Source organism: Epinephelus fuscoguttatus, linkage group LG8, assembly GCF_011397635.1.
Source record: "Epinephelus fuscoguttatus linkage group LG8, E.fuscoguttatus.final_Chr_v1".
In the NCBI taxonomy this organism is placed as follows: Eukaryota; Metazoa; Chordata; class Actinopteri; order Perciformes; family Serranidae; genus Epinephelus; species Epinephelus fuscoguttatus.
In genome coordinates, this window is record NC_064759.1 from 30,051,688 (window position 1) to 30,069,256 (window position 17,569).

General features: G+C 40.5%; 1 protein-coding gene across 2 annotated transcripts in view; it reads right to left on the reverse strand.

The window, feature by feature from the left end:
- LOC125892989 (CUB and sushi domain-containing protein 3-like) overlaps positions 1-17,569 on the reverse strand; it is a 264,617-nt gene that overhangs the window by 39,898 nt on the left and 207,150 nt on the right. For both annotated transcript variants that reach the window (XM_049583381.1, XM_049583380.1), the window contains exons 55-58: positions 15,413-15,598; positions 13,933-14,106; positions 6,913-7,095; positions 1,783-1,959 (exon numbers count right to left, since the gene is read on the reverse strand). In XM_049583381.1, the coding sequence (XP_049439338.1) occupies positions 1,783-1,959; positions 6,913-7,095; positions 13,933-14,106; positions 15,413-15,598 (720 nt within the window). The remainder of the gene's footprint in view (positions 1-1,782; positions 1,960-6,912; positions 7,096-13,932; positions 14,107-15,412; positions 15,599-17,569) is intronic.

Below are 17,569 nucleotides of genomic sequence, written 5' to 3' on the forward strand. Positions count from 1 at the left end.
AACCTGCTCTCAGTTAAACGTACATTTAAATGCAGTTGGTCGGAAATCACATCTCTCTTTATTCCCAGCTATATCATATTTTTTAGATGTGCTAACACGTATAAGGTGTGGCAGTGACACATGATGCTGCATCATCGAGTTTTTTCCTGTTCTGTCATAGCACTGGAGCATTTACAGCTCCACATGATGTGTCGTGTGGAAACAGACTCAGACTTATTTCAGTTTTAGTCAGGCTTTGATTTAATTATTTCAGATTCAAGGACACCACTGTGATTTAGGACACTGCTTTGCTCATTTAAATGATGTTCAAGAATCATATTACAGCAGAAATCTGACTCTTAAATGCAGTAATAGGCATTTTGCCTCCGATGTCTTCATTTAATCATATCCTCCAACCCTACATCCTCTTACCCCACACAGACAAGGACTGTGTTGGTGTTTTAAACTAGAGGAGAGAGGAAAGGAATGGAGTAGAGACGAGGAGAATACTAAAAATGTAGATATAAATCAACAGGATCTCAGCATGTTACAAGGCAAATAGTCTTTCTGAATAATCAGTGTTTACTGTTTATTTTATAAAGTGCTCTCTGGCTTTACTTCACACTTCATTGAGCAAGTCTCTTTCACTTCTGCTAATTCGCTAATTCCATAACATGCCCTATAAATTTCATTTATCAAACATCAAGAGCGTTGAGGAAAAAAATAAAACGGGAACTTTTCTCTCTCCCCTTGAGAATGTTGTGTGACTTTGATCTGGTAACCTACATGATCGATTACCCATGAACCGTGAAAATGATTGCCTCCTTAATGAAGGCACACTGAGTCAATTCGGCATCTTGTTGATGTTGATGGCATTTTGATGTCCCTGAACTGACCACTGAAATGTAATGTGAAGTGATGGCATACAGGAGGATAGCAACACTAAGTTTGGTGATGAGCAGGCTTTAAAGTGGGGGAAGGAGGCAAGGAAAGCTCTTCTGCCTTTCTGCATGTTTGATCATTATTATTCAATCCAATTTTCAATCTTTCTCTCCTTCTCCCTCCTTCCCTGTGTATATTTCTCCAGAGACTCATTTCATTCCAAAATTGAAAATTATGCCCAAACCATTTATCTTTTCTTGTGATTCAATAACAAGCAAAAAGAATGAGGAAGAGGGAATATGGTGATTTTCAGAGAGAAGAACAATGTGTAATTTTGTTTGATAGTCACCCTGGTGCAAATTGAATATAGATTGGCATACTTCTTAATTACTGCAAGGCTCATTTACTGAGATCCAGACAATAAAAAACTGCCTGACAGTTCTGACGCTTTGCAGGGAGAGGGGGCTCAAAGAGATTTATGTGCTATTTGAAATCTTATACCCTATTTTAGCACCACTGTTGATCATTTGGAGCGCCTCCCTTTGGCAGAAATAGGGAGTGAAATCATCCTTAGCCCTGTCTATCTCCATTCTTTTCAGAGGGGGTTGTCTGCTTTACACTATAAATTGCACGTTTACACAACAACAACAGCACGACCAATTTAGTCTACTGTACAACAGCACACAATTATTGTGACTGACATAAATGGACATGTAATTGGTCAGCAGTGATGCACCACCATGCACCAATCTTCCTCATCCTATCTCTCATTATGTTTCTTTCCATATTTATTAAAGCTATAATAACAAATTCTGTGACTGCCACTGTAGGGGTAAGTGTGACCGAGCTAAATGTGATCAACCAAGAAACACTGAATTGTGCTCTGTTGCGTTTCTGGTATTCCATGCATATAAAACTCACTTGTGCAGTTAGGGGCCGTTCCAGACCACGTGCCATTTGCCAGACACTGGCGTGTGGGAGAGCCGGTGAGGAAATAGCCCTCCATACAAGAATACACGATGGAGTGGGAGAAGGTTGTGCCATCCACACGGGAAATACGGCCATGAGCAGGTGTGGCTGGGTTCCCACATTGTACCGCTGCAATAGAGGGGAGAAGGAGAGGAGGTGAAGGTCAGAGGTGTAAAACAGTAATGGGCTTTCTATTTTCCATGTCAGTGATTCACAATTCGAGGGCTGGGACCCCCCAAGGTGGCTGCAAGATGACTTCTGAAGGTCTCAAGGTGATTAAGGGGTCGTGAAAAATATACTCCTTCCATATTGTGTCAATAGTTATATTTATTCATGAAATAATTGCTGTTTTGCTTTTGACCTGATGTGATATTTGTAGTTTCTTGCCTCAGTCCGATTAGCACTCAGGTGGAACAGTCTGACACAAGCCAACGATTTCTCTCTGCCCTTTTCAGAGACTCCCATTATGCGTTTTTACCTCACGTCTGGGGATGGAAGGATGGATTGTTTTTCTCTTAAAGAAGCTGTGAACCAAACCAGTAAAGAACGACTAATCTATACAGCGCCACAGCTTTATTAAGAGAGGCTAATGAGGAGAGCTGGTGCAATGGTACACAAATCCCCATCACACTATTAATGAGTCATCAGTAAATAAAGTGCAGTTTGTGTATTGTCAAGTCCCATAGTTGGTCCCTTTTAGTGACATTTAGTGCTGTCTAAAAACCAGAAGAGGAACGTGGGAGTAATGTGAAAATTTGCAGCTCTGGTCTAACAATAACAAAACTTTTAGTTATCACATATTACTAAATAATGAACAGATGTAGAACTATTTTGAAATATGAAATGTCACTCCTGACAATTTAAAGCACAAATTGAACTCAGACAGGAGGCTCAATTTCATGCAAAATGTTACTTTAGAGTGTACAACCACTGGGGAGGAAAAAACAGACTTTCTGAAGTGAGCTGAAGTGTTGGGCTTTTCGCTAAAAGGTATCCTTTACAGCATTTCCAGAATCCGCCAACCAAAATGTATCCCTGAAGAGGTGAAGGGACAGAGTTTGCTTCATGTGTTTTTCTTCTGCTTCAAATCATGTCTAATTACGAAACTGATTTGCTCTCTCAATCACCTAATTGCTTGGAAAATCTGAAATAGTGATTCTTGTAGGAGACAGACGTGTTGTAGGTGTGGGTATGATTTCTCAATTACCACATGTGCGCACGCGCGCGCGCACACACACACGCACACAAATTCATCGAGGTGCAAACGCATCACTCAGGCACATACCCAAACACACCAGGTGCCATCATGCTCTCATTACTCTACTGTAAATGCACACACACACACACACACACACACACACACCAAAAATAAAGCAGGGCCAGATCTACTAGGGTGGCATGGGGTGGTAGTTGCTACCCTTAAAAAATGATTTGCCCCCCCGCCACACCAGCATTGCACCGTCAAATCAAAAAATACATATACCCTAATGCTCAAGTTCAAGTGAGTGCAGCAAGAGATGACGCTCCCTGCCCCGAGACTTCTAGGTTCTACCTCTCCCCTTAGCTCTATTTACAGATATCTGCATATGTATGCAGAATCTGTAGGCAACAGGGATGCACCATTTTTTTTAATTCTTGGCTGACACCAATGTTTAATAAAACAATTTGGCCACTAGCTGATACCAATCTTTTTATATTGTTATTATGTTTTTGTTATTTATTTTCTCTTTTATGTCAGGGAAACTATGAAATCTTAACTATAAAATGTAGCTGAACCGTTTCAAAGGAATTAAGCCCTTCATTACATTACCTCTGAATAAGCACAAATTCACTCACACAACTTTATGAAACATTCTTTAATACAACCTTCTTTCAGATACTATCTATCTATCTATCTATGTGTGTGTGTGTGTATATATTTATATACGTATCAATCACAATTTACTCTCTAATATCTATTTTATGTTGTTGTGAAAACATTAAAACATTTTTCCTTCAAACAACTGTATTTATTTAGTTTTTTACCCCAAAAACTACATTTTACAAGATCCAAATGCACACATTACAAGAATGTTAGAATTAACCTTCACTCAATTATTTTTACTGAACAGAGCTTGAACGCATCATAATGTGACTCAGTGCAATCTCCATGAGCTGTTAGGTGTGGCAACTGGCTGATTAGAGCTAATGCTAAGTAGCTCTCTTCCTGCTGAATTTAACACAGATTCCTTGTTCACATTATCAGGGAAACAAATGCGTGCATCCTTTGATGTGACAGTAGTGAGTTTACTGCATCCTTTTGTCCGGAGGGCGTCCCAGGGAAGATGCCTGTATCTTAAACACATTGTCAATTGTCCCCTGGAGGATCGGACACAGGCTGCTACTAGCCATCTCTCCACACATCAGATCACAGAGCTCATTTGTCAAACAGTCGTCGTATTTTTCTTACACATGCTCATTATTTTAAGTTTGTGGTCATTTGTCTTGAGCCCTGCTTTTTAGCCTGTGAAATATTGATATGACACAACAGAAAAGCATCGGCCACTGCTATCAGTGAATGTCATCTTGTTTGCCAATAGGCTGAAAGTTAATAAGGAGAATGTCTGCGGATATGTGCGGCCAATAAATCGATGCATCCCTAGTAGGCGACATATCAAGATTTTGGTATTGTAAGTGGTCTGGTTTCCATTTTTAGTCAAGTTTGAGTAGTATTAATCGATCATGTTTGAGTTGCAAGTAATCGGTACAAGTGAAGAACAAATGAGGTGGCCAAAATACAATCTTAAAACCCATCTCACCATAATTCAACTTTATGTAACCTTTTTCAAAAAATGTATCTGCATTCATATCTGTTTTAAGAGATAAGCCAATATGACCTACACATGGAAGAGGAAGTCTTGGTAACTTGCTACACTGGATTACCCAAAATATTGGCTGTTACCCCCAGAGGCTTATTGTCAAACCAGTAATATTGGTTGAGAGATTGTCCCTCCACCAACATGAACTGTTTGTGACTTCACCTGCGACACAATGACAACGAGAAGGAAGATGACAACAGCAGTCAAATCAGCATACAGAGAAGAACTGAGGCAAAACTTACTATTCATCTATGAAGAAATTAAAATTATCAGAAAAATGCTAACGCATATAATGCATTTTAGGCTATGTGATGGGCTTATGTTGAATAAAAACATGAGCCCATGCTTTTCACTGAAAATATGTCTGAAGACATGAAAATGAAACTATTTATTTATTTCCAGTGCCACCCTTTGGTATTTCTATTCAATGATTTACTCTTGTTTCACAACAAATCGATGTGTTTGAGTTAAAATATCTTTATTTGGTGGATTTTCCAAGCAAAAGTATTGATATGTATTATTATTTGTTATTATACTGGCAACCCCTTAGAGTCGCCATGCCACCCAAAGAATACTTGTCTAGGCCCACCTCTGAAATAAAGTATGGTAGCGTCTTTGAATCCTCTCTTAATAATTCATTACAGACATGATGACAGACACACAAAACAGACCTTGATGGTATTGTGAGATGGATATTAAGCTGAATATCCACAGTGACTGTTTTCCAGAGACTGTAAAAGGTTGTGGATAACGGATGGATGGGCTTTAACAGTAGACAGGGCTTTAGATCACAGACAGACAGCACTGAAACTCATTCAGGCTTCAGTGAATTCCTGCCCCCTCCCTCTTGAGGTAGAGGGATGGCTAAAACAATCTTTAAATCAGGAGTTCAGTGGGGAGATGGAGAGATAAAAAGGTAGTGGGAGAGAGATGTTGGGTAAAAGGAGGGGAGGGAGGGTGAGGCTGAGCAATAAAGAGAGGGGGAGACAGAGAAGGGACAGATGGAGGAGTGGACAGGGATGGAGAGACAGCCAGACAACAAGATTAAGACAGAGAGAAATCAGGGGAGAAGCAAGAGAAAAAGGCTGACATCAGGGGAACAAATGATAGACACAGAGAGAAGAAAGAGATAGAAAGCAAAAGAGGGAGAAACAAGAGAGTTGGAATAAAAGGCTGAAACACAGACGGTAGTTCAGAGAGCCTGTACATTGGCCTATCATATTAAAAATGACACTAGCTCTGTGCCAACCTGGCGGACAGTAAGTGGAAGAGAACAGAAGCAGTCAAACATTTGCCTCAATATCCGGTTGACCCCTGGGGGTAATTTATGCAAGATGTAGAGCTGCCTTTCTGTGAACTAATATCTTCAAAATCCACAATCATTCATTTATCACAATCCAAAAAGAACTTGGCTTTAGGTGTCTAGAATTAATGAATTTTTTGGTTGCAATCTGGAAGCTAGTCACAGCACCATGTGCTGGCAGGAAATACCAGACTGCAGCAGAGAGATACTTATCCATCTGGTGCAGTACTGTGTTTGTGAGCTTTTGCAATCATTTGTGTGTGTAGGTGTGGATGCACATGAGCACCTATCTGTACACTCCATGCACATCCCTGCTGTCGTGCTGCCCATGTGTTGCATACAATGTTTTTGTGTGTAAGCCAAGTCTGGTTACTTTTTGAAATCGATCAATATTGCAGCTGACGCGGGTTTTGGTAGTAGATCAAAACAATACTTTTTTGATAGCGTATTTTGAGGAGTACACAAAACAAATTGAACAAAATAAATGGACTTATCAAATTCATCAGTGTTTAAGCCTCTTAAGCACTGGATCCACCCTTCCTTTCTTTTACACTGCATACCGCCAGTTTACAACAAAGCAGTCATACAAGAACTTTGCCTAAATAACGTTCCATAAAAGTTGGGTTTAAAATAGTGAATGTCAATACAAACAATAAGCAAGCAAAACTAGAATCCTGACCAAGCTGCAACTTTTGGTATTTGACAGTTTTTAATATTCAGTGTTACGGCCACTTTTGAGTCAGTACTAAAAAGCCCCTGTGTTACTTTGTATCTCTTTGTGTAACTGTGAGTTTCATTGTGTATGTTGACCCGTGTGTGTGAAGAAGTATATGTTTATTATCCTTTTTTATGACTCCTATGCTCTTCTCTCCTACTGTTTCAAGCGTAACATCACAAAGACATCTGAAAGATTCCCCTTACGTTTGCAGAATGGCTGTCTTCCGGACCAGGTCCCATTGGGAAAGCAGATCCTCTCTGCCGACCCATAAAGTGTATGTCCCACCGCACAGGTGAAGCGCACCTTGCTGCGCACTTTGAAGTTTCCTGTCTCCCTGCTGGCATGGGCAGGTGTGCCAGGATCCCCACAGGTGCCTGCCGAGTCGCCTGCAATGGGAGATAACAGACAAGAAGCAATGTAAACAAGAAACTAAAGATGCCTTCCACTTTAACTGTCTTTGTGTGCATTCACAGACAAGTCCTTTTAAGTTGGTATGTCAGTGAATTACAACGCAGTGTTCCTGTCTGTCAAGCAGAGGGACAATACAGAGAGGACTAAGACTCAAACTGTACATCTTTTGAGTCCTCCAGGAAGTAGCTATAAAAACACACAATGCACCAATGAGCAGTTGTCACTGTGCCAACAACCTGGAGGACCAATACCTTTCACTGCTTTGACACCAGGAGCTTTCTGTCCATAAAAAACAGCGGGGCTAGCATTAAAAGGCAACCAGCTGTGGTTATGAGAAATGATGAATACAGCTTGACCTCTGGAGCTAAATGCGTTTTCATTATCCTGAATTATCTCTCCTGTCTTTTGTTCTGTGGAGGAACATACAGTGCTTTCAGTGTCTTGCACCACCTGTCTTGCACATCTATAAATCGAGTCATATAAAAAGATGCTTTGTCTCTTGTTAATTCTCTTCTCATGTCCCCACTAGGGCTGTCATCTGTGGGTGAATAAAATGGGACATGTTCTCTATCTAAGCCATAGGAAATGAGAGAGATGACAGGTATGGAGTCAGGGTAGTGTCATAACTACTGAACATTTGATGTGATGAACAGCAAGCAAATCTGAGTGGTGTGTGAGTCAGATTGGAGTCTAGGGGTAGGGTGATTCTTGGTAGAGAAAAGGGGGGAAAAAAGCAAGTGATACCATACACCACTTCCACTGCAGCTTCCCTTAATGAACAGAAATTAAACCAGCAGATGAAGAAAAGGACATAAATCACAGAAAGAGATTATAGATGGACACACAGATAGATCACTGTGGTCGTCTGTACAGTTCAGGACGTGTTGTCTCTTCGTGAAGGATATGTGCTTTATTGGCTGTGAGATCCTGTTTCTTGAGCTATGCACACACCCTGTGCATCATTTGTTGGCTGCCGCTCTCTGTCTACAGAGCAGCAAACAGCTGCAGTAATACTGGACTTGTTGACAAAGCCTTACTGCACAAACACCAAGCTCATATCTTCTACACGCATCCCACTGCTCACATGTGCGCAAACTGGATTTGTCAGGTCAGGAGCTCACAGCTGGAGATGATTAGTTTGTGTGTGGCTCTGGTTAGCAATGAGTGTGTGCAAATATGTGTACCATTGCCTACCTTTGTACTGCATATGTGTGTGTGTGTGTGTGTGTGTGTGTGTGTGTGTGTGTGAGTGAGTGAGTGAGTGAGTGAGTGAGTGAGTGAGAGAGAGAGAGAGAGAGAGAGAGAGAGAGAGAGAGAGCGAGAGAGAGCGAGCACTCGATGTGAGTGTCGATGTGTCTCCCTGTCTGTCTGTGCATGCACTTGCATACACTTGTCTTTACAAGCGCATTTTAAGTATGTATGTAAGTATGCATTTATTTGTTGCCCCATGTGTGTGCATATATGTGTGTGTATGTCTCACAGCAGCTGTCGGTACTTCATTAGTCTCCTTCGGTTAGGTGAGGCAGCCCGGCTCGGCATGCACTGTGACAGCTATAATCTCTCTAATTGGGATGGTGGTGGATTTGGTTTGAATCTGAGTTAATGTCCGTTCACCAGGCTCCCTTTGTGAGGAAATAATAAGGCCTTCAACTCAGCCGTGCAACAGACGAGGACAAAAGGGGAATGGCTTCGCAAGCAGTTTTAAGCCCCCTCTTACTAATTAACAAAGGAGGACAGATGAGAGGAAGGATAGATGCATGAATGGATACACAGATGAGAACTGTTGCTGATGCTGGGCCGGACTTCTGAGGAATTCATAGCCCAAATTATTTTGTTGCTGTTGGTGATGAACACTCTCTGAGAATACAAATGTGCCATTTAAATAATTTCTAGTACTGCAGATAAAGCTCTCTACTGCTCTTTCTGCAAATAAACTTTAAAATCATTGCAGAAGCATCAACACACAGAAACACTTAAATATACATTAACACTTTCAGTTAGCTCATTTATTGTGCTAACTCTGCAGTGCTAATTGCATCACCTCAGAAGGTTTTGCTAATGTGCCTGTGAAAACTAGGTGTTAAAATGTACACTCACACTAATTTAAAACTCTCCGGGCATTTGCTGCATCACAACTTTAGTTCCTGTAAGCAACAACTCAGTTCCAGCTGTGTTGTGGTTCTAATTTTTGCCAAACAGCTGTAACAGATGTTTACTGCCATGGGTCTGAATTCATCAAGCCTCTTAGTGATGAACAACTGATCTACAAAGGTGTCTTATTTCCATTATAAGTTGCTAATTTCATAGTTAATTAGAAGCACTGATGCAGTGTAATCCTGTGTGACAATGTGAGGACAATGCTTTTGCACTTTTAATTACCATCATCTATAACCAACGTCAATATCGATATTATTTAGGTCCTCGCTGTGACATAAATATAAAATAACTGGTTGGGCCTTGGGTCATAAAATAAGATCAAAACAAAGCTGCCACTGATCTCCTTTTAGTGTTTAAAAAAATATCCAATGCAATCTATTTTCCTAGTGGCATCTATTATGGGATGGCTGTTGCCTCACTACAAAATAAACTGAAGTTGCATTTTTGTGATCTGATTACATGTAATCATACTTTGTATTATGTGCTATAGCTCACCTCAGCACATCCTATTCTTTAGCCTGGTAAGTCACAGCATCATTTATAATGATTAAATCCTTTGGTCACTGACCCAGGACTCTTATTCTGCTGCACAAATTCCTCTGCAGGGGTTTACTCTCTAAACAGCGATTGCTCTTTGACAATTTAAATACTTGGGAACAGATTCATGTTGGCTTTACTTATCTCACTTTTCAAGTGATGAGTTGACGCAGATTAGGTTTTGGACAAGTTAAATTAAAAGCACTGAATCTAGTTTGGTAATAAATGTTTTTTTTTTTTTTTTTTTTGCAGAGTTTATTGGCTGGGTTTCTTCCAGCAAACAGGCAGTAGAGAGCATGTTGGTGATACACAGCTCAGAGTGAGTGATGAAATAAAATATAACACAAAATTGAAAATCATCACTTTCCAAAAGGCTCGTTTGTCATAACAGCAGGGTGCTGATCAAATCATCTCAATAACAGATGCCAAATTGCTTTTAAAGATGAGGCTGAAGAAAAAAAAAACCTTGCAATGCTCATTCTTTCGGCCATAAGCATTAAAATTACATGCTTTGTTAGATTCTGTGGCTATAATTTCAGGCCAAAAACAGCTATTAGGCTGTACACAGCAGATAATTATGCAGGCGCAAACAATGAGAAATACTCAATTTGCAAAACTAGGAACAACTAGAAAAGTGCCCTTAGTAGCGTGCAGATCACCGCAGGTAGCTGCCCAGGTTGATTGCGGCCCCTCTAGACAGTTCTTGTAATTTCAGCAATTGCGCTGCAGCATGTTTCAGAAGATAGATACAATATAATCATGAGAAATGTATTTATAATGAGTAAAACACAGCCAGAAATCTTTGATGCGTGTCGTTTATAACTGGACTTGAACGGTATTAACTTTACACAAAAAAGTAGGAAATAACAACAATAAACACAACAAAAACAGACAAAAAACTAACTACATAGCCTGTTTACTTTGTTAAGGTAGAAGCACAAATGTCAAGAAAAAAAAAAATCACCAAATCTACAAAATCAGGTGCGCGAAATGCTCCTCTTCTGAAACCCTCCTTGTGTGTTATGATGCCGTGCAGCAGACAAAACAAAACCGGGCTGCACCTGCAGCCAGCGGGACTGTCGCTTCTGGCTCCCTTACAGTCAAGATGGTGGCAAAGATAAAAAAAATGGGGATTTATTCATCTCGTATCGTGCCTTACATCAGTGAATCATAACATATCAGGAATAGAATTAATCTGTGGATTCTCTGGTTTAAAAAGAGACCAAATTTTTCTATGGGTGTCTGTGTGTTTCTGAGCCACGCCAAAAACCAAATTGTGTCCTGCAAATAGGTATGGCTTGTTGTTTTTAGCCGAGACAATGTCTGGGAAACTCTTCAACAATTGTGAATCACCACAACCACAAGAGATCCTTCAACATACAGTCATGAATGCGCACAGATAATGATGCTTACTGGTCCTGAAGTTTGTGAAATTAGCTGTGGACAGAAGGATACACATACTTATATACACATACACATTTCACACAAGAGTGCATATGACCAAATGCATGATCTGGAGGGGATAAAAATGTTATGATTCATCGACTGGAAGAAACAGTTGAGCCTCTGCAATCATGTGCATCTCCTTAATATCCTAAACTACTGCCTTCCTACTTTCCAACTGTCTCAGTAAATACAAAAATACTGCAGGTGAGAGAGTTTGCACTCCCATTTAAAGAAGAAGGAAAAAACACCGTCATACAAGTCTGCTTACAAACATTACGTCTGGGTCAGTGAGTTGAACAAACCAAGTGAACATTCTATAAAGAGAATCCACTTAAATGGTCAGGAATGCTTAAGTGTGATGGGAGGGAAGAGCACAGTGGGGATTGAGGGGGGAAGTTTGTAGATCTGCAGACATACACTCTAAGACACACTTTCTTTCAGGTTTTCAGAAAATGTCAAGAGAAGAGTCTGCAGCTAAATGTACTGAACACTGTTAAAACTTTACTTTGCCAGAGTCTGCATTTAGGCCATGTCAGGACTGATATCTCTCACTGGTTTGATTGTTTGAGGTGTAAAGTCAAAACTTTCAATCACTGAATTGAAGAGGACTGCTGGTTAAGGCTTATTTGATACTGGTCCACCATTATTGTACTTAATCAAACATTTATCAGTCACATGCAGACACACCAAGTCAACCACAAGAGTGCCTGAAATGCTGAAACTGCTTTTGAATTTGTGGAAAATAATGGTCAAATATTTTGGCATGAAGGTACAATTTAAATAATCCTGTAAGAGCTCCAGGGGGTTCTAGTTCAAGGGCAGTAAATTGGCTCAGTTGGCTGATAACAATCATGTGTGTCTACTCTGAATTTCACACAGGCGCGAACCAAATATCCCATTAATGCCAAGACTCCCTGGTACTACACTACTGTGGTGTTGTGCTTACTATCCAACCACGCAGATAGTTTTGATTTAATTAACTCAGGTGGTGAGATATATTTTTAAGAACATTTCTGGCACTAATACAGGTTTGACTGGCTCTAATATAATGAATTTTGTTTGTGGTGGGTTCAGCATTGAAAAATGACATTTAAAGCAGCTGTATAGACTTCTATGAATCAGAGTCTGAACCAGAATTGTTTGCACACGGTCCTCAACATGCAGATGTCTAAGCCGGCTAGTAGCTAAAGGTGCTAACAGTGTGAACAGTGCTAACAACGGCAACAGTGCTGACAGAGCTACCTGTGTGACACTACACCTGTGTTGCTGTTATCAGTGGTAACAGCAGTACAAGAGCAGTGTGAGTTGTTGCAATTAGCTAGCCAGTGGGATATACACAAAGGACTCACATGCACTAACATGCACGCAGTACCAAACTGTCTACCATAACAGCGAACAGAGAAGCTCAGATTACATGCACACCAAGGAAGAGTGCTCTGCTCAGGACTCCATTACTACAGTGCCTCTTTAGGGGCCCTACACATGCCACATTTTTGCGGCCTCAAATTTTTTGTTTTTAATGCAGAAGCGCGGCAGTGGCGCTCAAACTCCAGAGAGATGCCGTCAGGATGCGCACACATTCCCAAGCACCCATTTGTCAGGGATCCACGGCTGCGCACTGAATTAAACAGAGTTCAACTTTTGGAACGCAGCAGCGTGTGCTGCATGTCATGTGAAAAGGACCAACCAATCACAGCCGGCAGATATCTTTCCCTTATTCAGTAAAGACCATTCTGTGGTAAATAAGGAGGAGAAGTTGTTCATTTTAGTGCAGAGCTGCCAGAGCTTTTCATCTGTCCCATGGACAATAGGCCTACACACAAACAGTACCTGGAAGAAGATCAGCTCTGCACTCAGGTTTTGGATTTCAGGTAAATGGACTATGATACGGTGCTTGTTAAGGTTGCTAAGCAACCTCGGATGCAACGTGCCACTGCGCTCTTGAAAGCCGGCACAGAACAGGCACAAGAGTAGCACCCAGCACCCGATTTTGTGTTTTCCAGGCGGTAAAAGACGCGGCATGTGTACGGCCCCTTACATAGCAAATAGTGGTTTGTTACTACAGTATATCAATGTTCTGAATGTTCTATAGAGAACTTTTAAACAATTTCACAGGATGCGTGTCCTAATGAGTCTGCATAATCCAAAGATACTGCTGAAAACTGTTTTAATTGGAACTACTTTCTCACAAAGAAAAAGTGCTTATGAAAACTGTTGACAGTGTGCTCTGTGGAATATTAGAGGCATTGTTTCTGAAAGAAAAAAAAGATGTTGCTGCTGAATTTTTTAAAAGTCAATTTTTAATGCTCTGAACACCACAAATGGAATTCCATTAAACTCTATGGTACTGGGGTGATGGCAGTAATCGTAGACACAGATATCTCAAAGCCTGGGCAAATAGAAATAAAACTATCTGTGTGGCCCGATATCACTGGAGGTAGGTGGGAAAATATGTTTTAATATGTTTGGGTGAAAACAACTCTTGCCATCCATTTAGAGAAGCCCTGTGTAGGAAGCACAAGTTAAAATGAAAGGATACTCTACTTTACAAATTGAACAGCTACTAGTCACTAATATGACACTGACAGAGTGAAAGAGAGACTTTGGTTTCATCGTGTCAATGGGCGCAGGAATGCTTGTTTATGTGCATGACTATATTTGTGTTAGTGTACCTGAGCAGTGGGGCAGTGGGCCACTCCAGTGTCCGTTCAGTTGACAGGTGAGTGATGAGTCTCCTATGAGCTGGCGATCTCCAGTGCAGGAATAGCGCACCGTGGAGCCAAAGGTAGACTTCTCTCCGCTCATTACTCCGTAGGGAGGTGAGCCTGGGTGACCGCATTCCACCTCTGCATGACAGAGAGTGAGAGGAATGATGATCATCGATGGATGAGTGAGTGAATGGATGGATGGATGGATCAGTGTTGCATGCTTCAACAAAGTCACCACTGACACTGATACTGGTGAAACAACCCACTGTCCTCTACTGCTAATAAATGGTTTGGTGAAATGGTAACATACATAACATCACATAGCTTACTGCTTCATTAAGAAATTCTTCCAAAACAACTTGTCCAACAGCATGTTAATCTACACTGCTGTAAACTTTGAATCTGTAACTACACACACAAGTTTGTGTCAAAAGATAAGACCATTTAAGACGACTACTGTGCCTTAAAAATTGAAACAGAAATCATCTGCTTGCTCAGAACTACTCCACTGTCACAACCATTTTTCACGAAAAGAATAATTTGATGTAATATTGCATATGCACTTCATAAAATGCTCACTAGATTATTTTCCAGACTAAAATCTAATTTGGTGCATCACTTTCTGCGCTACTTTATTATTCGTTTGACCTTTACATGTCCGTGGGTGCTGTCATTTAATCAGCTTAGTCTCATAACGCAGAGTAAGTTTCTGTAATATCGCAAAGCTAATTTCTTAACAAAGAGTCTGTGACGCCTGGAGACGTGAATAAACATTTGAGACAGACACTCCTGTGTATCTCTTTAATTACAGTTCCATTTGATAAAATAAACGCTGTGCGTCATCTCTCTTCCATGAAATGAAGTGCTTTCTGAGCCTGTGTGCAAAATGTAGAGGTTTACTTTGGATAATTTCACTAGAAATAGGTCATTACTGTTGGTGGCCTCATGCAAAAGTAGAGTGCACAATGAGCCAGGTGTTTGAGGGAAACATTACAACCTCAGACAACCCCTACCATTCATAGATGGTTGTTGTTAGAATCTGAGCACTTAGTTCTGAGGGAACATTAGCTATAGCCTGAACAACTGGCCCTATGACAGTTTCCCCATTTCTCAATTAGGCACGGTGCAACATAACCATAAGCCACTGGGGCATCGAACATTACACAGATGCTCTCAGTCACAGCATTTAGCAACTTGTACCATTTAAAGTCTAGAAGCAAATGAGGACACAAACAAGGTTGTGGACACTCAATCGAGAGTGAAACTTCTCTTAATTTTTTATTTGTGTCTCTTGTATATCAATTAATTACCTTTTGCATAAATGCACTGATAGAAAGGTGGACAGGTTGATGCACTGAACACGGGTTGGTAGACAGACAAACACTGTTATTGAACATAATGATACAATAACATGATGACATAATATTACAACTGGCTACTGTACCGATGCATTCTGGTAGAGGTTTGTCCCAGTGGCCCACCGGCTGGCAGGTGAGCACCGATGAGCCGAACAGGTAATATCCTGGGTTGCAGTCGTAGAAGACCACGCTGCCAAAAGTAAAGTTTCCGTGCTCGATCTTACTCTCCCGGATGGAATTGGCAGGGATACCCGGATCTGTGCAGTTTACCACTGAATGAAAAAAAAGAGGGAAAAAAAATACGGTTACGCCATCATGAATCATTTAATTAGTTTAATCATAATAGGAGAATACAGACAGCAGAATACTGACAGCAGTTTAATCAATTTTTATTGCTACAAGGATATTTCAGGCTCAACAGACATTTTCAATGTTATTTTAGGCAAATTACTGTTGGAACTGCACAGTCACATGATTACTTGTTGAAGTGAATGCTGAAAGAAAGGCCTGCATTCCTGTAGCTTTGAGTGGAGTCTTAAAATATGAATCTATTAATAGATTCAGCATCTTATCTATACACTCTATCATAAGTATACAGTCATACTGTAATAATGTTTAGCAGAACTGTTTCTGGCAACTTTTCATACACACCAACTCAATAGATAATGTAAGTTAATTAGTGGTGTACAGTACATAGTAGTGTTTACTTGAGCCACAGTAAATATATTTACCTCTTGGCACCGTTGCCAACCCCATCTTATGAATACCGTATGAACAATCACCTCTATCCATAAGGTTGCTATGGCACCACATGTTCATACTGCACATCACACCACTGCATAGCAGGAGATTAAATATAGCATGCGGTAATTATCAACTGAACTATGACACTGTACAAATGTTGAAGTTACTGTGCTGTAAAGGTTATGCGACATTCAGATGTGCGAATGTTTCTATACATGCCTTTGCCTTAATAATATTTACTGTTGTCATGTATACTGTACGTATAAAGTAAAGGATATCTGGCAAAGTTGTATTCTGTCATGGATAACTCTATCTAAACTTGGCAAAAAGTGAAAAACTATATCTCTAAATATTTCAGGTACCATTATTCAGTTGTTCGTAAATACAATGTAAACTTGGGTGAAAGCAGAAATCCCTCTTGGTAGAAAATGAAAAATGTACTTTATCACCTTTAGGCAAAGTCTGCAGGATGGATGAATATATAATTTAAGGTTATTCAGACAAGGATATGTTTACTAAGAATTAGGGCTGTCAAAATTGCTCAAAAATGATGTTCAAATATTCCTTCTAAAAATAACTCATAGGTTCTTACCATTCGATTTTTTTTTCTTTGCATTATGTCCACAAGAGGGCAAACTAATACAAGGAAACCTATTTGTATATGTATTAATACAAGGAAACATAACTACTTGTAGGTATTTTTATTTCAACAAAAACGTCTTTGAAAACATTTACATACCTACACATTAAAACACATAAAACAATTATCTATAACATTACGTTATAAACGACCACGGACCTCTCGCTCGCCCCCCCCCCCGTCAGGCCACACCGCCCACGGAAGCGCTGCGAACAGCCTCAAAGCGAAGCCAGCTCCGTGGCCGTCTTGCGCCCTGCAGCGATCGTTTCGGCGTCTGGTCTATTTTCTGCGTGAGCCGCGAGCGAATGTGTCAAGCCGGGTGACGGAGACAACAGCTGGGAGCAGAACCGCTTGTCGACCAGCGTGGAGAAGTGTGCGTCTGATGTGAACGGAAGTGCTCCGACTCGCGCGAGAATTTCGGTGCACTGCGCTTCGCAGCACTTCCGCGGGCGGTGTGGCCTACGCAGTGCGTTCAGCGCAGTGGCCCAGGCCAACACCCACTCGCAAAGACCGAAGCCGCAGTGGTGTTTTTTTTTTTCTACACAATCGAATATTTATTTTCACATTCGAAGGTCCATTTTTTTTTCAAATTCAAATTTAAATTCGAATTTAGAATACTCGTTGACAGCCCTACTAAGAATTACTATTTATCTGTATGAAGAAGAAAAAAATCAAGTTTGCTATGAAACCTTGGGGAAATTTGACTCATTTATAATTTTGTGTTGAGCTTAATGCTTGTTTAAAGTTTGACAGTTTTGTCTTCCGTACTAGACTGCATATTCAGTGAGATGAGCTATTTGTTTTCTGTGTTTATGAGGTTACAGTAGGTATAAGTGTGTATGACTGTATGTGTGTGGAC